The following is a 22,260-nucleotide window of genomic DNA, read 5'->3' on the forward strand; positions in this document are numbered from 1 at the left end:
GACCTATGGTGGCATCTTCCTGGCCCACGTTCCTCCACGAGTCTTTTATCTGCCTTGATGAAAACACTTTTAGCAGTTTTAGGAAGTTGTCCTGGCTCCCACGCTTGATGATCTAAGCAAGAGGGATGTCCCACTGTCTTCTCCCAGCCCTACAGCCCATGTGCTCTCAACTCTGACCTCACTTTATTTTGCAAAACCATGTCATATTTGTCCCCTGTACATCTCCTGCCCCTCCAGGATGGTGGGGGGCGAACATGCTAACATCATTGCTGCCCCGAAGCCTCTGCCCCATACCCAAACACCAAGGACCACATTCAGCCCAACTCCGACAGCACTTCACGTTGCATGTCTCCCAAGATCAGCTAAAACCAGAACAACTGAGGGACTTTGGTTCTCGCAGCCTGGCCGTATTTATTCTTTTCTATGGCCTTCAACAGAGTCAGCAAAAGGTAGAAAGTTGGTTCAGACCAGGGACCAGCAAATTTCAGCTGAACCATCCGTGGGGCAGGAGCACTCCAGAGCCCTGTGCCTGGTGCAACAAGTGCCCCATGGCTACTGAAGGTGCAGAGATAATCGGTAATATTGTGTGACATCTGTTGTTTACTGATTATCGCCACTTTTGCCTTTCCTAGCTCTTTTCTAAGCGTGCTTGGAGACGGCTATTCTTCATCCAGCTCTGCGCTGCCCGTGGCTGCGTGTGTGTCAGTGGGGTTGGCGTGGGCCAGCCCAGCTTGCTGCCCTCCCTGCTTTATCCGCTGGTGCTGCTGGGGAGGAGAAGCACTAGAACTGGGTCTCGAGGGAGCTGTCACAGCCTTTGGTGGTGTCTGAGGTCTTCAGGGAACGAAGGATCGCAGCCAGCTTGGAGCCACGGTTGTGCTCGGCAGAAGCTGGGGCAGATGAGTGGTGTTGGGAGGTTTGGTTCCTCTCGCGTCTCGATCTCATCCTCGGCGGACGTTGTTGGGACGCCAGCCCACGAGGTGCCTCTGGGCCTGGGAGCTGCCACCTTCCTGCCAGCCCTCTGCCAGGAGGAGCCGCTTCCAGCCAAGGTGGTTGGTGTCGAGCGCTGCTATGGATGCATTTGTTTATTTTTATGACGCCATTCAGCAGTCAGACCTGGCTTTACAGCCAGGTAACCTGAGCAGTTGCCTACGGCAGCAGAGCGAGGAGGTGGAAAAACTGGCTCGCGGGATCTAAAGCTCGAGAAGATGCCAGGTGGCGATGTCACTGGGGTCCCCTCAAGGCACCTTGCCGATGGGGGTCCCACAAGGGCAAGGAGCACAGGGTGGCCTCTGCCCCCTCTCACACACACCACCCCCCCCCCCCCATAATAACCCTACCCCACCCCTTACCCATGCCCCTGTGCTGTTCTGCTGCGCAGGGCTTGTTTCTTGTTTGAATGCTTAAGGTTCCTCTTGACTCCTTCCTCCAGCCTGCTGAGGTCCCTCTGGTTGGCACCTCTTGGAGCACGTTGAGTAGTTCCCCCACCTTGGTGTCTTCTATAGACTTCACAAGGGTGTGCTTCTCACCTCCTTCAGGTCATGCAGAAGGATGCTAAACAGCACAGGTCCTGGGATAGATGCCTTGGTACTCCTCATCACTGGCCTCCGGGTGGAGTTGGGTTGTAACCCAATAGCTACAACCCTCTTGAGACCAACCATCCAGCGAGGTTTTTTCTACCCATCTGGTTGCCCACCCATGGTGTCCTAGCTGGAATACAAGGGGATTGGATTCCAGGGGTGAGAGGGAGCAGCCTTGCTGTGGCACCATCCCACTCTCCGAACCCATGGGTGCGTGGGACAGGGCTGTTGGGGCAGGTTCGGAGCAAACCCCGGGAAGAAGCTCATCGCAGAGAGACTAATTAAACTGCAAAACTCCTTCATGCAGGAGGCTGTGGCTGCAGGACCAGCTCGCAGAGGTCCCTCCAGCTTGTTATTGGTGATGGGTACCCTGTGGGTATCACCCTGAGCATCACCACCCGTAAGGGAGATGTGGGCATCGACCTGACCCAAGACAGGTGCTTTTATGGTCACATTACCAACCCTGAGGACTGAAAGCAGCACCCAGGAGTTGTGAATCAGCCCCACAGAGGCAGCAGGGAGCAGACCCGGCAGGCTGGCAGCAGGCAGGACAGTTGCTCCTCTGCAGGAGTTGTCTCCTACCTCCAGTCTGGTTGGCAGAGACGGTCCCATTTCGGTATCGTTTAAAATCTTGGCACGCTCCCATCGCCTCCCTGCCTTGGTACATGCTGCTAACTGAAAGCCTCGGGGTGGTGGTGCAGGGAGGATAAATACTCCCCGTCTAATTGCCTTTCCCCCACGTCTGCATCTGTGGTGCAGCATGTAGACGGGTATCCACTCCCCTCCCTTCTCTTAGTGCCTGTTATCTCCTGGGGCCATGCTGTGTAATTTAGCGAAATATTCTAACACAGTAATTAACGTCTAAACTTCAAGAGGGCACTGCCTTTTCACTGTCTCCTTCAGAGGAAGAGAGAGGAAAGCCTTCCTGGCTGCAGTCAGATGAGCAGGGAGGGTGGTGCTGTTTGGAAAAGAAAATTGTATCTTTTAACATGTTGGGTTTTTTTTTTTAATCACTCTCACTTTTTAAAAAGCGTCAGCCTTTTGAGTCAGAAAAGGGTCTTTGACAGTATAATGAGATGCTAGGATTTTTAAGATTATTCTCCTAGTCAGAGAATCAGACAGAATTTTTCCTTTATCAAATGAGCAAAGGCACCAAGGGGGCCAGATCCTGACCCCGCACCACCCTTCCACCCAGGCAGCTCCACGAGGCCATGATCTGACCGGAGAAAACAAATCCTCTGTGAAGAAAGGGACTTATTTCCTCATAAAAATCCCCTTGTGCTACCCCCATCTGGTTCTGCAAAAATCAGTGATTTGGTCTTGGACAAACTGGGAAATGGTTTGCAGGGGGGAAGGGATGGAGGAAGGATGAGGGATGCGGACATGGGAGGGAAGGGATGGCAGGGAGGGAGGGAGAAAGAGGAAACTGTGTGTCAGGGACACGGGAAGGAAGAAGAAATGGGGAGAGCAAGCAAGTGGGGAAATGTCGTGGGAATCCAGAAGAGGAGGATTGAAGACCTGGAAGAGCTGGGAGAAAAGTCTGGGATTTGGAGTGAGCAGGGTGCGCTGATGTGTGGGGTGATGTGGACCTTCAGAGCCGTGGCAGGTGCGGGAGCAGGGTTCTGCAAAGAGGAGGGACGGGTGCGTGTCTGTCTGTAGGACCATGCTCCCGGCAGGGATGGATGTCCCCATGCCTGCTTGCCTGCCGTGCAACAAACAAACAAATAGCTGTGCAAAAAGCTCCCGCGCGTGCAGACCCCTGTAGCTGCACTGCCAAAAACCCTCCTGTGAAGGCAGCTTGTAGGGGGAAAAAAAATTTCCCCTTAATCGGCGGCGTTTCGGTCAAAAGGCAGAGTTAAGGCAAAGGCGATCGGGTGTTATATGGGAGAGGAGGAGGACAGGCCAAAATGAAGAGGGCTGCGCGGTGCCTTCGAGCCCAGCTGCGCTGTTGAGTATTTGGTATGCAGGAACATATATTCTTGGAAAGCTACAGGACTCGTTTAGCCCCAGCATTAAAACCGTAATGGCATATTTTAAGTAGGGGAGGGGAAATGCCACCTTTGTTTCTCTGGGACCCATGGAGAAGGCAGAGGAAGCAATTAGGGCAGATAAAGAAATGAAGCTAGATACCATCTCACAGGATGGTCCCTCCTCCTCGCGTGGCTTTGTTTTTCTCCTTTGCCCTCCGTACCAGGCATTGTTAGTTCCCAAAAACCCTTTCAATGGGATGTAAACACAACTATTTGTGTCTGCCGCCATGCGCTCTCTCCCTCCGTAGAGCCAGGAAAGCAGAGAGCATCCGGCGAGCCAGGGTGGAGCCCGTTGCAATCAAGCGCGATGGTCTCGCCACTGTTTCTTTCCATGTTTTGTGTTTCCCCGGGACCCTTGGGATGAGATCACATCCTCCTCTCCCAGAGTTATTATGTCTCTGGCTGGGCAGGATGAAGCTGGCCGTCTGGGTGGCTCGGTCTCCCTGTTCGCACAGACTGGGTGGCTCTGTCCATCTGTCTTACCCACCTTCAGGTCCTGAAGGTCCACCTCCAGCTAGGGGATGTGTTACCACCAGGCTGCTGTTGGATTGCGGTGTCTGGGTTGATGAGTGACCAGATTTTCTTCATCGTCTCCAGTAATTGCCTCTTAATGGTTTCCATCTTCACAGGAATCCCTTCTGCTGTTCCAGATCTGGGGGGAGAGAGTCATGTTTCATGGTTTCCCTTGTCTACAGTGGAAAGGAGTAGGAGGAGTTTCCCATGACTGTGTACAGGGTTTTGTTCTTCTGCCCTTAATTCAATTTGCTGTTAAGTATCTCTGAGTTCCTCAGGAGCCTGACAAGGAGGATAACCAACATTTTGGTTTACTTGATGCAATAAACAAACTAATCTCTTCTTACCATCCTCCCAGTGAGTCCTGGTTGGGTAACAGGAGAACAGAAGTCTCCTCCTCAGCTGAGAGCAGCACATCACTGTAAAAGGAGTAGGTGCCACCAACCAAACTCCTTCAAGTTGTCCAAAATACATTAGGGAAAATGCCTCCTATGGATCATAGAGTCATAGAATGGTTTGGGTTGGAAGGGACCATCCAGTTCCAACCCCTCTGCCATGGGCAGGGACACCTCCCACCAGACCAGGTTGCTCCCAGCCCCATCCAGCCTGGCTTTGAGCACTGCCAGGGAGGGGGCAGCCACAGCTCCTCTGGGCAGCCTGTGCCAGTGTCTCACCACCCTCAGGGTGAAGAACTTCTTCCTTGTACCTAGTCCAAACCTGCCCTCTCCCAGCTTCCAGCCATTGCCCCTTGTCCTGTCACTGCAGGCCCTGGTAAATGTCCCTCCCCACCTCTCCTGCAGCCCCCCTTCAGGTACTGGGAGGCCGCTTTAAGGTCTCCCCGGAGCCTTCTCTCCTCCAGGCTGAACAAGCCCAACTCTCTCAGCGTAGGAAAGGTGCTCCAGCCCTCTGACCACCTTGGTAGCCCTCCTCTGGACTCGCTCCAGCAGCTCCGTGTCTGTCTTGTGCTGGGGGCTCCAGAGCTGGATGCAGTATGCCAGGTGGGGTCTCATGAGGGCAGAGTAGAGGGGCAGAATCACCTCCCTGGACCTGCTGGCCTCACACCTTTTGATGCAGCCCAGGTTGAGGTTGGCTTTCTGGGCTGCGAGCGCACCCTGTTGGCTCAGTTCATCCTGTCACCCACCAGCACCCCCACGTCCTTCTCCCCAGGGCTGCTCTCCATCCACTCATCCCCCAGCCTGTATCTGTGCTTGGGATTGCCCCGACCCAGGTGCAGGACCTTGCACTTGCCCTTGTTAAACTCCATGAGGTTGACCTGGGCCCACCTCTCCAGCCTGTCCAGGTCCCTCTGGATGGCCGCCCTTCCCTCCAGCGTGTCCACCACACCACACAGCTCGGTGTCGTTGGCAAAACGGCTGAGAGTGCACTCGATGCCACTGTCCTTGTCGCTGACAAAGATGTTAAATAGCACCAGTCCCAGCACCGATCCCTGAGGAGCACCGCTTGTCACTGGTCTCCACTCAGACATTGAGCTGTTGATCGCAACTCTTTGAGTGTGGCCTTCCAGCCAATTTCTTATCCACTGAGTCATCCGTCCATCAAATCCATGTCTTTCCAATTTGGAGACCAGGATGTCATGCAGGACAGTGTCAAAGGCTTCACACAAGTCGGGACAGATGACATCAGTTGCTCTTCCCTTGTCAATTGATGCTGCAACTCCATCACAAAAGGCTAGCAGATTCGTCAGGCAGGATTTTCCCTTGTCGAAGCCACGTTGGTTGCCACCAATCACCTCCACGTTTTCCATGTGCCCTAGCAGAGCTTTCAAGAGGATCTGCTCCATGATCTTGCCAGCCACAGAGGTGAGACTGACAGTCCTGTAGTTGCCGGGGTCTTCCTTTTTTCCCTTTTTGAAAGTGGGAGTGTTTCCTCTTTTCCAGTCAGTGGGCACTTCACCAGACGGCCATGACTTCTCAAATATGATGGGAAGTGGCCGAGCAACTTGGTCTGCTAGTTCTCTCAGGACTCGTGGATGTATCTCATCAGGTCCCATGGACTTGTGCACCTTCAGGTTCTTTAGATAGTCACAGACCTGCTCTTCACTTGGGCAGATCTTCCTGCTCCCAGTCCCCACCTTCAGCTTCTGCAACTTGAACAGTGCAGCTAGAGCCCTTGCTGGTGAAGACTGAGGCACAGAAGCCCTTTAGAACATCAGCCTTCTCAGCCATGCTGGTGCAAGCAGCTCCAGCCCAGAGCACCTTCACCCTGTGCCACCTCCTCTGGGCAGCTGCTTGTGGGACCAGCAGTGACCCATGCTGGTGGCCTCTCCCTAATCGAGCATTGAGAGTTGCTGTCAGCATGTTCTCACCCAGGCTGAGACCACACCACCCTGGTAGTAGGGACTGGGAAGAGAGACCCCTCCATGAGTTTCATAGGCTGGTGGCACCTTGTACATCTTCAGAAGATTTCACCAGATCCCTAGAGAGGCATGAGCAGAAGGTCATGCGGAGAGAAGCACCATTGCTAGCGGCTGCAGCGCAGTGCAGCCTGCTCCTCCCAGCTCGGCTGGGTTTTCAGAGCCCAACAAATAATGTTTTGGAGTACAGCAGAGCCCATGCCTCGTGCAGAGATCAGCACAGGCAGCTCCGTAAGGCAAAGGTTTTCACCAAAACTTTTGTGTTTGGGCAACCTCAGCATCAAATGGGTGAGCAGAGAAGTTGTCGCTTATGCCTGTGGACTTCTAAAGGGCTTCTGTTTCCAAGTGCTCGCTTGTTTCTTCTCTTGGGAAAGGTCTCACCTGACTTCACTATCTCCCAGGGTATGCCCAGAGAGGGACTCGGTGCCCCTTTAGAGAGGTTGGTGCTGGCACAGCTTTTTGGTGGGTGCAAGCCACCCCTTCTGATGTCCTTGGTCAAGGAGATGATACTTCTAATGGGAGCAGATTGTAGAAATCCTGAAACTGGCCTTGCTGGTGGAGTATTTTGTAATTACTCATGCCCCACACCCTCGTTTGTACTTTGCGTTTTCCCTGGTCTTGGCTTTTTTCACTACCCCGTGCCTTGTGACAGTAAGAAAAGTGGAGCTGTAGCAATTGCTTGTAGCTCAGAGAAGTGCGTGACTTTCCCCATGCAGAGCAGCCGAGCACTCCCATGGATCTTATCTCAGGCATCTTCCTTAAAGACTTGTGACAGTAGGTCGATAAGGGGCCACTGGAAAAGCAGAAAATTGCTATTGACGTCTCTCTGCAGAGAGCCTGCAGGAGAACTGGCTTGTGCTCCCAGGAGGACCCATCTAGCAGACTGCAGGGCTTTCAGGAGGAGGTTTTTTGGGGCAGGAGTTCCCCAACTGTGGTCCATTAGACCACCAAAAGTGCCTGCAGGGCCGTGTCAGCAGGACAGCACACCCCGCACCGTAACAGTGCTCCCAGCTGTAGGGGATGATCATAGAACCATAGAATCACAGACTGGTTTGGGCTGGGAGGGCCCTTCAGAGGCCATCTAGTGCAACCCCCCGCAGTGAGCAGGGACATCTTCCACTGGATCAGGCTGCTCAGAGCCCCGTCCAGTCTGACCTGGGATGTTCCCAGGGATGGGGCACCCACCACCTCTCTGGGCAGCCTCTGCCAGTGCTTCACCAGCCTCACTGTAAAGAATTTCTTCCTTATATCCAGTCTGAATGTCGCCTCTTTTAGTTTCAAATCACTACCCCTTGTCCTATCGCTACAGGCCCTGCTAAAAAGTCTGCCCTCACCTTTCTGGTAAGCCCCCGTTATAAGGAGGTTTCCATGATGATCCTGACCACAGAGCTGGAACAGATCCATCTTGTTGAGGACAGAGTCCTTCCCAAGGGCTTCTCTGGTTAAAAACAGGACTGGGAAGCACCACCTCTCCTGCACCCTTTCAAGTACAGTATGTTCGTAATGCTTAAGCTCAGAGTGGCACAAGTAGCTGGTTTTTTCCTTCTTCCTAATCGAAACGCGTCTCTGTTTTCACCCGTTGCCTCACGTTACACCGGTGAGCTGATTGCTACACCTGCATGATGCATCTGCAATACATTGGTTCCTCTGCGGTCGTGGTCCACGCTCCCCAGGCAGAACACCAGCAGGCACCTCCTCGTGACCTACGTGTTAGATGAAAAGCATACCTGTGGGCAGGGACCGCAGAGCGGCGGTGGGGCTGGAGCTTCACGCCCAAGGCTGTCTGGGTGTCCGTGCGTGTTGCCACCTGGATGGGTGAACCGGAGATGCCCGTCAGGGAGCTGGGGCAAGCGGCACGTGGGCTGCAGTCGGTCCAGCTTCCGCTGGGTCTCAGGGACACCCCAGTCTCTCCGTGGCTCTGGGTGGGTATTTTCAAGCTTTCTGTGCTTTCACGCTGGGGTCGTCACCAAAGCACCAGGAAACCCTGCATGCCAAGAGGTAGTTTGTGGCAAGCGTTGCTTATATGTCATTTTGCAATATCATACACAATAATTAGTGCTGTGCCTTGCAGGAGAAATATCGTTGCAGCTGGAGAGGGTAATTTATGCGTTGCGCTGCTCCCACTCCATCTCCTGAGGAGAATTGCTAAAGAACACAATTAAACCTGCGTGGCTGGGTGATAAGGGATGGTGGGGCAGGTTGGTGGCATGGGCACTCCTGAGAAAACCGAGTAAGCAGTTCAGCTTCTCAGCAGCCCAGATGATCTCAGAAAGCAGATGATAAACCCAAATATTTGCGGGTATGTGAATCCCGTCAGCCTAGCTCAAATTCTCTCCATGATGAAGCACAGCTGCAGTTTTGGGGCTTCTTTCCCCCCTCAACCACCATTGCCTGTCCACCCCGTGGGACTTACAATGCTTATCTCTACAGAGACATAAAGAGCAGGTTTTGGGGCCGTGGTCCCGGTGGCATGCCGCGGAAACCAGTTGCGCTTAGGAGCCGCCCTAAAAGGCACTGCAGCTCCTCCACCACACGCAGCACTTCCAGGAGCAGACCCTACAATTAGGTTTTGGGTCACTCATGAAAATGTTTAGCACCCAGAGCCCACCTGGGCATGCTGGCCTCGCAGAGAACCTTGCCCAGCGCTCCGTCTCTCAGCAGGACACAGAAATTTGGACGAGGAGGAGCCCAGTATCTTCCACCACTCTCAAAGCTGCTAGTCCAGCACGAGAAACAAAAGTGAGAAGCCTTTCACAGCTGAGGTTGGGTATTGTATGACTGGCCGGGCAGATTCTGGCATGCAGCCTCCTCTCTTAGGAAATCAAGCAGACTCTTTGTCTGCTTTCCAGCAGGAACTGCTCCTTTCATTGCCTGGCTTCGCCTGATACGGGGGAAACCGGCTGGAGAGCAAAGGGAAGTTTTTCTCTCAGACAGCCCCAGCCTCCAGGGGATGATTACAGGTTAAACCGAGAAGCTTGTGAGTCTGGGCTCACCTGCCCTGTTGTCTGCCTTGTGCTCCTGTTTCAACTCCCTCCCCATGTTCATCAGCGATTTTGAACCGTGTGGGAACCTGGGGGAGAGGGATGGGGTGGGATGGGATGATGCCCATGGTGGGATTTGGGCAGATGCATGCAGCAGGGAGGAGCAGTTATAAAGAGTTAAATAAATAATAATTCCCGTGTGGAATGCTAATTTAATGGGTATAGCGTGTTTTATGTTAAAATATTTTAAGTAAATACGAATGAGATTGCAAACAATGAATGCAATTGGTTGGGTTCAGGTTTATGGTCACGCAAGCGCCGGTACTTCAGGGTTGTGATTTCCCTGGAGGTCTCAAAGCGTTTGCATCGTTTTTTCATGCAGGGCCATCAGGGCTGACACGGGGGTCAAAGAGCTTTGGGAAATGGTGTGCTGCTGCTGCAGCAACCACCCCGCTGCTTTGGGGTGCCTGGTGCTTGCTTAGGGCAACCGCGGGTAGGGACAAAGCACCCTTTGAAAAATACGTGAAGGCTGTCATCGGTGGGTGAGGACATCAACGGCAGGACCCCAGGCAGTGTGGTCCTTGCAGTGCAAACCTTGCTGGTCTGCCTTCAGCAGTGGTTCAGTGCCCATGCCGGGCTAGGAGGAGCAAACTGGGCTCCTCGATCTCCTGCTGTCCCAGCAGTGGATAACTGGAAGCTCCAGAGCCCCCCTCCAGCGTGCTAGAAACAGTGACGATCAGGAACACGCAGAGAAACCGTGACACCTTTCTGATCCTCCTGGCTTCAGGCTGTTGCGCTGATGCAGGTGGCTGGCAGCCATCTGTGGGCAGGGACTTGGACTCTGCCTGTTGGTGGGCAAGTTGTGGGCCTCCCCAACTCGCCTGTCACGGGCAGAGGTTCAACTGTGGCCCTTGGCGTGAGTATCTCTCGGTGCCTCGATGGAGCGGTGGAGCACATGGTGTCTGGATGGACAAGGTGGGCCACATGGTGCCTGGATAGATGAGGTGGAGCACATGGTGCCTCCATGGAGCAGTGGAGCACATGGTGCTTGGATGGGTGAGGTGGAGCACATGGTACCTGGATGGATGAGGGGGAGAACATGGTGCCCTGATGGACAAGGTGGAGCACATGGTGCCCTCATGGACAAGATGGAGCACATGCCTTCTCCTTGTTCAGCCAGGTGATGTCAGATGAGGTCCAGGAGGGCAGCACGAAGGTAGAGGGTGCCTGCCCAGCTCTAAGGGTAGGATAGAGTCTCTGATTCATCGTAGGTAGTTGAGACTATGCCTCGTTAGCCAAACATCCACGCACTTGACAGTGGCGTATCCTTACAGACACCTTTTGAGGTAGGGAAGCCTGTCCCAACTCTGCAGGTGGGAAGCTGGGGCAAGGAAAGCCCAAGTGAAGTTGCAGCCTTTCCCTGACCGCGTTTTCCTGGCAGAGAGCAGGATCATCGAGGAGACCGCAGCAGAGGAAGGGCTGGAATCAGGCCCCAATAGATCCTTCCTAATAAATCCTAACTCCAGTTTTCTTGCTTTCTTTTTCACATTATGTTCTTTACTAAATAGCAAAAATAGGAAAGGTGGATATATATTTAATTTTCAGCCTTGCTTCATGCCATGCTCACGAGCTAAATACCCCAGGAGTGAATTTCTGGACTGCTGCCTGTTTGTATTTGTCCCTAATTGATTTTTTTTTTTTTCCTTGTTGTTGTTGGGTTTAAAATAACGTCATGTTTTTTTTGCAAAGAATTTGTGAACCGTTTGTGAGAACTTATCTCAGAGCATGTGGCTTGGGCTTAACTAACGTTTTCCAAACAACTCGGCAGAAAGATCAACAGGGTGAAGGGGGGGGGGACACGACACTGTTGCATGTCTTCAAAACCCTGGCTGAACCTTTGGCTAGCGCGAGATAAAAACCGATGGAACACGTGCTCCTCGAGATGCTATAAACATTGTCTTCAAAGCAAACAAACGGCTGCCTGCTGAAAACAGAGGAGGGTGAAGACAAAACTTTGAGAGAACTGATAATTCCTTGAATTACCTTTTTTTTTTTTTTTCCCCTAGCTGTTTTCCAGCAGCTGCGGAGCTGGTAAACAAATAGGCGTTATTTGTAAAGGAAAGGAAACATGAAAAAAATGAGAGAGTGGGAAGGAGAGATGGTAAGGCAGAGAATCAGAACTGTGATTTTAACTAAAGGATGTGACTTTGAAGCACGTTTAGTTACACTGAGCAATTTTTATATGGGCGGTTTCAATTAGTCCAACCGCTTTTCCAACACTTGCCTTTCCCTGATGAATTTCAGATACTAACGAAGCCAGTTTTCCCATTTTTTTTTCTTCCTTTTTCTCAGTGTTTAGTGCATGGACTCAGCTCCCCGCTGCACACAGAGATTAGCTCAGGGCCAGCAGGGCTTGTTCAGCCTAAGGTGACGGAATGGAAGTGGCCGTAGCTGCGTTACCAGCACTTGTAATTTTATCAGCCACCTCACGGTGCAGCGTTCCTCGTAATGCTCCAGCTCACTTTGTCAGCTGATTGGGAATCTCAGCGTTTTATTTTCTTGAAAAACAGCTAGGACAACTGTGCTTTCTCATACGGTTTTAGAAAAAGACCTGAAGCGGCACCTTTGTGTGGGTGACAAAGTCATAAAGATGAAAACAAAGGGGGGAAAAAAAATGTATTTTTGATCCAGTTTCAAGGGTCTTTGGTTTCAGGGTTTGTGGAGTGAGGCATTCTGAGCTCCTACGCTTTGCCATTGCCAGGTAGAGCTGTTGACCCTCACCGCACGCCCTGAGTCTGAACCAAGAGGGGCGAGCATCTTCCGTCACCGCCCCGTGCCACGGCACAGCAGCGTCTTGGGTCTCTTGTGAAAGTTGTTCGTGCTTCCAAGCTCGTGTTGGTAACGCAGAGTTCGTGGAGAGCAGAGCAGGGTTGGAGCTGGTGCAGCCGAGACACTGGAGTTTCGCTGCAACCCATTGCACTTGCACCGCTGCATAGTCAGTCTAGAAGGAGCTGTATTAATTACGGTGTATTGGAAGTAAAGCGTTCCCATCAGGTAATTTTGTGGCTGCTAGAAGTGTCCCCACAGGGATGGAGAGGTTCAGCGGTGGTTGGCGGAGCCCTCCCCTTCCAAACAGCTGCTCCCAGGGCTGTGCTGCCGGAATGTTGTTGTCTGATGGCTGTATTTAGTTGCTGTGTGTGTGAAACAAGTGCGTTTTCTCATTGCCTGCTGTGGGATAAAAAAAAGGCGATGTAACCTAACTAAAATTTATTTTGAAAGTTGTTAATTTGAATTCTCTGTGTTCTGCACCACTTGCTCGCTCTCAGCAGTAGCTATGCTGGTGATGCCCTTTGCTCTGAATTTTGTCACTGTTAGTCTTAATTTTTTGTGCTGATAATCTCTTTCCTCCCCTCTTTCTGATTTTCTGTCCTTTCCTCCTGGAAGTGGCAAGAGCCAAGCTGGACGAAGAGATGGAAGGAAGGTCATAAGGGAGGAGGAGGAGGAGGTCACGCGTTTCTCACTGCCTCTCTCTTATCTGTTTTGCAGTTGTTGCAATCTCAGGATGTGAAGGAAGACGCTGTGCTTTGCTGCTCCATGGAGGTAGGGAAGCATCTGCACCACCCACCCCAGTCCTCATTGCTTTGCCCCTTCTGTCCTTGGCTGTGCACATGTCCAGCAGCTGTTAGGTGTTTCCAAAACCAAAGAGCTGTGTTGCTTCTTTGCATTATACAATCACAGGACAGTTTGGGTTGGAAGGGCCCTTCAGAGGCCATCTAGTGCAACCCCCTGCAGCGAGCAGGGACATCTTCCACTGGATCAGGCTGCTCAGAGCCCCGTCCAGCCTGACCTGGGATGTTCCCAGGGATGGGGCACCCACCGCCTCTCTGGGCAGCCTCTGCCAGTGCTCCACCACCCTCATTGTGAAAAATGTCTTCCTTATATCCAGTCTGAATCTCCCCTCTTTCAGTTTGAAACCATTACCCCTCACCCTATCCCTGCCCTCCCTGATCCAGAGTCCCTCCCCACCTCTCCTGCAGCCCCCTTTCAGCACTGAAGGCCGCTCTAAGGTCTCCCTGGAGCCTTCTCCTCTCCAGGCTGAACACCCCCAACTCTCTCAGCCTGTCCTCACAGGGGAGCTGCTCCAGCCCCCTGAGCATCTTCATGTCCCTCCTCTGGACCCGCTCCAGCAGGTCCGTGTCTTTCCTGTGCTGAGGACCCCAGAGCTGGATGCAGCCCTGCAGGTGGGGGTCTCATGAGAGCAGAGTAGATAAAAGACATCACCATGAGATAAGAGATGGCCCTTGGGACTCTGTCACTGGACTTTTGATGCACAGAAATGGTTGCAAAAAGTTTGGTAGCTGGGGTCCCATCACAAAATCCTATCATCCTGGTTCCTTCACATCTCACCCTGCATTTATTTTTTAAGCACAAAAGCACCTGTATTTGGAGCAAGAGCTGCCCCGCGGCTCACACGGAGAGGTTTGCTGTGCTCAGCAGCAGCTTTGCAGAGAAACGCTGGTACAAATATAGCAGAGGTTGATTAGTTTTGCTTTTGGGAAGTGATTGGCCTGTGAGGATGGATGCTTTCCTTGCAGAGAGCAGTTGAGATTGCAGCCTGAATGTTTGCAATTCAGCAAAGCGACAGGCAACCGGGGAGGGGAACTTGCATTTTTAAGGTTAGGATTTTGTAGGGCTCTGTGTTCAAGCCCCACAAGCCTTCCAGGAGTGATGGTGGACTCATTTGCTGTCCACTCCAAGCTTGGACCTTCTCTTCTGTGGGACCACCTAGGGCTTATGCTGCTCCGTGGAGGCTCTCCGAGGAGTAATGGTTTTAAAAAACCCTTGGCTGTCCTCAGAGAAGCGGCACGACAGGTATAAATGCAGATCTCGGCAGGGCAGGATTTGTTATGCATACAGGAAAGCTCTGCTGATTCCGATTAATGACTGGGAGTCGCTGACAGCTGTGAATCAGCCTGTAAATGAAGGGCCAGGTAGAAGGCAGCAATACCACATCACAGCCTGCGCTTTGTTTTGACAATCGCATGATTTTTAGGTGGGTTTTGGGTTGGTTTTTTTTTTTTTTTTGGTTGGGGTTTTTTTTTGTTGTTGTTGTTGTTGTTTCCCAAAAGCAATCCAGCATCTCCGCCTTTGAAGTCGGTGGGACCCGAACCATTCGCGCCTCCAGCAGCCCGGCGCGGATGCTTTTGAAAACCTCGCCCTTCGTGTTCGGCTCTTGGAGCCTCCTCCCGGGTGGTTTTGGTTTTCGAAAGCCACGACGCCTTTAACCTTACCTGTTCACCCTGCCACGCCAAGCAGGGGAGAACTGGGGGGATGGAGGGCTGTCCGTAAAAGCTGGCGGCGTGTTTTTAGTGTCGTCGAACGGCAGAATCGTGGGATCTCTCCAGTCGGAAGGGACCCGTAAAGATCGATATGCCGCGGTTGACCCTTCTTCTCCCGACAGCTGCAGAGCACCGGCCGGCTGCTGGAGGAGCAGCTGCCCGAGATGATGACGGAGCTGTTGGCGATCGCGCGCGACAAGATGCTGTGCCCCTCCGAGTCCATGCTGACGCGGTCCCTGCTGCTGGAGGTCATCGAGCTGCACGCCAACAACTGGAACCCCCTGACGCCCACCATCACGCAGTACTACAACAAGACCATCCAAAAACTGACGGCTTGAGGGGTCAGGGCGAGGTGGGGTGGGAAGGGACGAGAAGAAGACGTGCACCTTGACGGGACCTGGCAAGAGCTTTTCCAGTTTAAATCCCCCAGCAGACCAAACCCCAGCATGCTCGAGAATACGTTCGTGGGGTGGGGAGGGAGAAGCATGTTTCTTTTTTTTCAGCCGCGTCGCCAAGTGCCACCCTTCTTCCCCACTGTGGTTTTCTTTTAGGGGTTTCTTTTTCTGAACTCATTGCTCAAGCAGCAGCCACGCGTCCCACCGGGTTATTGTTTGGCTTTTGAAAAGAAGATGGAGAATTTGGGAAAAAACACAAAGGACAAAAAAACAAACAAAACAAAACAAATGAATCCGAGCGGGGGCTAGCATTGTTTTCACGCCATCCTCCTGCCTTGCCCCGGCCAACTGGCAGGAGACAGCAGGCAGCAGATGTCTCGGGAGGACAAAGCCAGACACACACGACACCAGACGCTCATAATTGATGGCTTTTGTCGAGCGGGGATTGCGTTAGGGTTTCCCCCCCTCCACCCTTGTCTTCGACTTTCTCTGTGTGTCCCCCTACTCACCACCCCTTTGAAAGCGGGTCGGGGAGCAGGACGACTTTCTTATTTGCACTGGGTTTTCTTTTTCTCGAGCATTTGTATTTTCTTCTTATCGTATCGTTGAACGGACAATTGCGAGCAGCTCGGAGACGGGGAAAGCAACGCCTTCCCTTGAGCTGACTGACGGTTTACGTGAAGATGCTGAAGCAGAAGGAGTATTTTAAAGGAGTCCAAAAGCCACTGCAGAAGTGAAGTAGCCACCGTTTTCTTGCCAGTAACCTCCTCAATGAACTGAGAAACATGTCCTCTGAGCTGGGAGCTCAAAGAAACCGGGGATCCTGCAGCTCTTGCTGTTCAAGTTGCCGTTATCCCTCAGCCACTATAACCCTTTTTTTTTTTTTTTTTTTTTGTAATTTCTTTCTTTTGTTTCCATTGAAGGAGTGCTTTATTGTAATTATTGTCATGGTTGTAATTATACATTTAAATCCAGGCCTGTTGTAGTCGGGCCTAATAATGTACAGGGCGAGGGAGAAATGAAGGTTTGATGTTCTTCTTTGGAGACTGGTAAAGAGAAGACAAGCAATATATGGCAAAACGGAGGAAAAAAGAAGAGGAAAAATAGGAAAAGCCAAAAATAGAGGGTTTGAGCCTGGCTTCTAACTAGCAGAATTTGCTATCTGGTGTTTCTAGGTGTGCGGTGTACAGAAGCGGCTCTGTCCTGGGGTCGGTGTAAGTGGCACCGTGTCCTGGAAGGATGGGTGGTGTTTTCGGAGGGGGAGAGTTTGCTCGGGGATCCCCAGGTTGCTCCAGGATCCCCAGGTTGCTCCGTGCTGGAGCATCCCAAGGGAGAGGGCGGCGGTGACGGGGTGTGATGGCAAAATGCCGCCCGGGCGAGGAGATGCCCAGAGGGTGAGGAGGCTGGTACGGAGGGACACACCACGCCGCTCCCCAGATCACGAACAAGACTTGGTGGTCTCCTTACTTGCTTGTCTAGTGATGCTTTTACCGACTAAATCACTTCTGGTGCTCATTTTGGTGAAGCCTAATGGGAGTGCGAGCTGCCCCGTCCTGTCTGCGCAGTGGAAGAGGAGCTGAGGAAACCCACGATGCCAGCAGCCCGTTCCATTTTATTCCCGTTATTCAATTTCCTTTCCTTTCCTGGTCTTAAGAAGAGAATTTATGCCGCAGCGCCGGCATGCACAGAGCCTGGACCAGGCAGGCTGGCTCTGAACTCAGCAGCTCAAGCTCAAACCCATTTTTCCAAGCAAAACGTTGAATTTCTGGTGGCTTGTAGAAAAGAGAGATTTTTCACCCCAGCCTCTTCGGATGTGCAGTGTGTTCTTGGGTGCCTTATGAATGTGTTGGTCTGTCCGTGATGGGGAAGAAGCTTTCGCTGCAAGATTTAAAGGACAGAAATTTTCAGCAGAAAACGCGTTGCAGGAGGTGAGAGCCCTGATGCTGCGGTTCAGTGTTATTTGAATTTCCGTCTGGTCGTCTGCTGATGCGGTTTCCAGTCCGCACATGGAGCAAGAAGAGCGAGCTGGGAACGGGAGCTTCCGTTTTCCCGTCTACCCGGAAAGCAGCAAAATTATTGCTGGATGCGCTGGACTTGTCTGGAAAAATTAGTTTCTGCTTCGTGGCTTTGAGCCGGGGAGCTTCGTGCGGTGGCGGCGCCTTGCGCTGGGTCGGCTTCGTTAGCAGCAACGGGGTTTGATAGTGTTAATGAGCAGCTGAACTTGATGAAGGCGGCAAAGCCCATCAGTGTTACAAGGCTCAGGGTTGCGCCTGTTGCTCTTGGCTTTTTCCAGATTTCTCGGGGAGCGGAGGAGAAGGGGATCTAACACCCACCGCAGCATGCCCAGGCATGGCATCAGTCTTCTGGGAGAAGACCTGAAAACCAGTTTTGTCTTGATTTTTTTTTTTTTTTTTTTTTTTTTTAATTTGGTAAAGAACAGAAAAGTCCTATAAGGGGGGCACAGCCTGATGGGTCGGGGTGCCAGGGATCCAGCCAGCAGCAATCCAGACCACTGCTCTGGCCCCTGCAGCTTCTCCCTTCCCCCAGAATTTGCCCTCGGGCTGTAGTGAAAGAAGGAAAAAAAAAAAAAAAAAAAAAAAAAAAGGAAAATCCCAGAGAATTGGAGATTTTTCTTCTAAAAACCTGAATTTTCACCCATCAGTGCATCAGGAGGCATTCAGAGATGAAGTGTAAGCCACGTGGCAGGATTTCTCCTAAAGCATTTCCCTACCCCTACCAGCCGTGAAGGTTTATTCCGTTTTCCCACTGGGGTGCAACCCTGCAACCCCCACCGACCAGGCTTGGCCCATGACTTTTCCCCTTCAAACACCAGGATTTCTCCCACTGAAGATCTTTTATGTGAAACCTGTTGGTTTTTAATGTCTTGCCATTTATCTCCACTATTAACATATGTTCATCCAGCCATTAACTGTTTCGGTACATCAGTTGCTGCGTTGATATGTGAGAATCAAAATGTCGACCAAAAATGGGGTTTTTTTTCCCCCAGAATTATGTGCTGCCAGTGGGATCTTTCTGAACTCCATCAGTAAGAAGCTGGCGGGCATGCAGCATTATGAACCACGGTACCATGTTGGGAAAAGAGGTACCACAAGGTCGTTTGATGGGGCAGGATGGGGAGCAGCGCCGGGATGTTTTGGGGATTCCTGATGAGAGCACCTAGGGATGTCGCCAAGTATTTTCTTCTCTCTTTTTTTTTTTGGCTTTCTGTAGAAAAAGTGTAATTCTACAACGTGCATTTTTGAAGGTGTGAAGCCACCAGCTACATCTCCCCGAATTAGCCAGATTCGACCTTTGCTGCTCACTAAAAGTACCTGCGTGGGGTTTTAATACGGCTACATCAGCAAAGGGGAAAATAAACCTCCTCGGGCCAAATACGTGTGGGGCCAAACCTTGGACTGGTGTAAAGGCGGGTGGCTGAAGCATCTGCGGAGGAGCGATGCTCTGCACCCCCGTCGTGCCGGTCCCCCTCGGATGCAGGGCAGGTTTGCCGGCTCCCTGACCGACTCCCCGGCATCCAATCCGCCTCATTCCCAGTGAAATTATTTCCAAACCGAAGATTTTTGCTACCCGCCGAGTGATTTGCTCGGTTTCCCCGTGAGGGGTTTCACCCCTGTTGGAGAAGTCTCATGTATATGGAGGTGAAATAAAAATGGGGGAAAAAAAGGGAAAAGTAAGCGATTTGCTTAGTTCCCCTCTTGCCCCGAAGGAGATTAATTAGTATCTATTCTTGGCATGATTGATGGTTTTGAAGGAATACTTGTCAGAATAACTTATGATTTATTTTCGTGCTTATTTTTATAACATCCCTCACTTGGAAGTCTCTCAAAATCTTAAATAGGATTATTTCTTTTTTATTTCCCCACTGAGTATCTTATGGCTTTACACTAATTTTGCTCTTCTTGGTGTTAGCTATCTATTAGCCAGTCCCGGTGATATTTTCAGTATTTTTTCAGGAGAAATGACACTAAAGGTTGCAAAGTCCACTGTCGATAGCCAAGGGAGCTGCGGTGTCCTGCAGAATTACAGAGTTAACGCTAGCAATTCATTATTTTTTTTTTTTTTAAATGTATTTATTTGCATTTGAAAAAGCGACATTTTTAATTTAATCATATTTGTTAAACTAAGCGCTTTAAAAAAAAAAAAAAAAGAAAAAAAGAAAAAAAAATAAAAAGGTTTTGGGGAGAATAAGGACTAGATATTCATACTAGAGAAAACACAAACTCATCGTTTTCAGCGTTTTCAGAGACTGTTAAAACAAGGGAGCTAATAACTCTTTGTGGCAATTCAGTCTTTGTTTATAGAACATCCAGACCCACTGTATGCTATAAAATACATCATCTGAGTAATAAATGTTTAAAGCTTGACATTTCCCCATCTCTTTGTGGGTACGCGCCACCGCTCGAGCTGGCCTGGGGGAGCCCTTCCTTTTGTTCAGGGTGGAAGAAAAGGAGGATCTGGAGGGGGTGTAACACCCCTAATGGTGTCTGCTCGGAAACGGGGCAGGGGGACTGATCCTTCCCTCCGCAGCGACGGCGCAGCCCACGCTCCCGGCGCCGGGTCGGACGCTGCGCTGCAGCTCCAGCTGGAGCTGGTGCCGTCGCTCCTCACGGGCGTGAGGGGGAAGCCCGTGGGAGCGGTGCGAAGCGCTCGGCGGTCCGTGGGTGAGGGATCAGGCCCCTCTCCTGGCTCTGCCTCCGCACCCGCCCCTTCCCCTGCTCCACAGCCTCCCTCCGAAGGGGATTGCCCATCTATTTGCTTCCTACCGCGGCTGGACCCGGGGGTCTGTTGGAGGACCCCCCACTTATCCCAACACCGCAGCACGCAGCAGCAATGTGGTCTCGCAAACCACTTCTCAACCTCCTTTTAAAAAAAAAAAAAACAAATAAATAAATTTAAAAAGCAGTTTTTCTAAGAAGTCTCCTACGGAAAACCTTTCTTTAGCCCCAGCCGATTAATTTTTGGCTAATTGAAGTGTGCGCGTTGGCCCGGGAAGCCACGCGGGTCACTGGAGGTTAGTGGTTTGTGCCTGTGTGTCGTCGGGCTCCGGCCAGAAAACTGGAGGTGAAATGGTTCCTGCTTTTGAAGAAGTGTTCTTGCGAAATGCTCTGCATGGCTGTGTGTGTGTGTGTGTGTGTGTGTGTGCGCGCGCTCAGAGCTCACTGCAATGCAGCCGAGCTGCAAAATGAAGATAAAAAGGAGGTGGAAGAAAGGATCCCCGTGGCAGAGGGATGCCCGTGGCTGGGTGGGTGGGGGCGCAGCTCGTTGCTGTAAGGCCGTGAATAAATAGCAGAGGTTAAAAAAAACGTGCAGGCCGCTTGCAGCCGGTGGAAGTCACCAGTGCTCTGTGCAACCCCACATCTGCTCAGGGAAAAGAGCCTTGGGTTTATTAAATGCTTCCTGACTTGCGCTGCTGGCTTTCAGCATCATCTGCTCGTGCACCTCCTAGAAGCTAGATATTGACCTCAAAGTCCATGCAAAGCGTTTGAGATGAGTTTAACTCGATTTGCCAAAGAGCTCACTTGTTCTGCTCTTCTGCCTGCAGTCGAGGTCTCATCCATCTTAGGCAGCATCCAGGCTGGTAAATTAGAGTGACCCGTGTCCTTAAATAACCCATTCTTGATGCTTTGATCCATGGTGCTTGCTTTCATTTTACATAACCCCTTGTGGTCCGTTTGACCCTGAAAGCCCATTTCTGCTGCAGCTGCCCGGTGCGGCACACCCAGGCTGGGTCCCCTGCCCAAGGGACAGTGGTGTCCCCACACCTGATCTTTTCTGGACTGACACAGAAGGTAGATGGCATGACCTACCAGGCAGCGTTACTCGTGATGTGGGGCATCACCTGGTCCATCCTTCTGCCCCAAAGCAGACCAACTGCACCAGCACCTTTCCTGGGGGAGTTTGCCCCTACCTGCTCGCAGAACCTCTGGTGACAGAGGGCAGATTGCCCATCGCTTCCCCAAAGTGTCTTGTGGTGGACGATGGGGTCATTCCTGAACATTTGTATAGGGATATAAATTAGAAATATATAAATCCCCTGTTTAGTCCTTCCCTCAGATCACCAGATGTTGCTTTGAGTTATTTTGATGATAGCACAGGGCAAAACAATGATGTGGTTCATGCCATTGCTGCTGAAAAGCTGACCCAGTAGGAACTGGTTTTGTTGTGTTGCTTCTAGTTACTCCTGGGTCCTTCTTACAATTTCTGCTGCTGCATCAACCTGGGTGGGAGAAAGTTTTGCAGCAAGTAAGGCAAATCACTGATGGTAAATAAGAGATAAAACCATCCAGGTGTCTCCTCCAAAGCCACCCTTTCCAAGGATCCATCCCTAAACATCCACATCAACCACCCCGACCTACAGGCAGACCCTACAGGTCCACGGTGTGCTGGAGCTGGAGTTTGGCTTGTTCCACTAAGTCAAGGTTGTGAGCATCTGGACCGGCTTTGAAAAAAGCTTGTCAACACTGGAGCTGGGCTGGGAGCAGCTAAGCCAAGAGTGTGGATGGTCCCTGGGCCCATGGGACCACCAAGATATATTAAATGAGACAATAACCCGCAGTAAACACAAGATTTTGGAGCAGATGGATGGGCATTGCTGCAGATCTGAAGCTTTCAATATAGAGGAATATTTCTGTGAATTCCTCGTGGCTGCCAAAAACCCAGACAGCAGCAAACAAAGAAACGCCATGAATCAGAGTAAGTTTTCTTGGCTTTCCTGAAACATGGCAAACCTGCAAATAACCAGGATGTTCTCGTCTTCCAGCAGCTCCACTTCTAATACTGAATAACAAGTGGAGTTTTTAAATGCTCGTGCTGGTGACAAAATGGATAACAAAGATAAATCCTAAGTGACAAAGCACGTTCACGCTTAAAGTAACAGCATTGCTGCCGCGTTTGCAAGCTGAACTGTAGCTTAAATTATTATTGCTTGGGGTGCAGCAAGGAGAACAACGATATTCAAACAATAACGCGCATTACAGGACTGTGCAGCCTCTTCCTTTTGGGTCCTACTTTGCAACCTCTGGTGTGGCTA

At 51.3% G+C, this 22,260-nt stretch overlaps 1 protein-coding gene across 4 annotated transcripts in view; it reads left to right on the forward strand.

Annotated features, from left to right (window-relative positions):
- CTIF (cap binding complex dependent translation initiation factor) overlaps positions 1–15,152 on the forward strand; it is a 114,201-nt gene extending 99,049 nt beyond the window's left edge. For all 4 annotated transcript variants that reach the window (XM_086479861.1, XM_086479857.1, XM_086479859.1 and 1 more), the window contains 2 exons: positions 13,022–13,075; positions 14,937–15,152. In XM_086479861.1, the coding sequence (XP_086335987.1) occupies positions 13,022–13,075; positions 14,937–15,152 (270 nt within the window). The remainder of the gene's footprint in view (positions 1–13,021; positions 13,076–14,936) is intronic.
- The last annotated feature ends 7,108 nt before the right edge of the window (positions 15,153–22,260 follow it).

The sequence above is a fragment of the Leptosomus discolor genome, chromosome Z, assembly GCF_034619465.1.
Source record: "Leptosomus discolor isolate bLepDis1 chromosome Z, bLepDis1.hap2, whole genome shotgun sequence".
Lineage (NCBI taxonomy): Eukaryota > Metazoa > Chordata > Aves > Leptosomiformes > Leptosomidae > Leptosomus > Leptosomus discolor.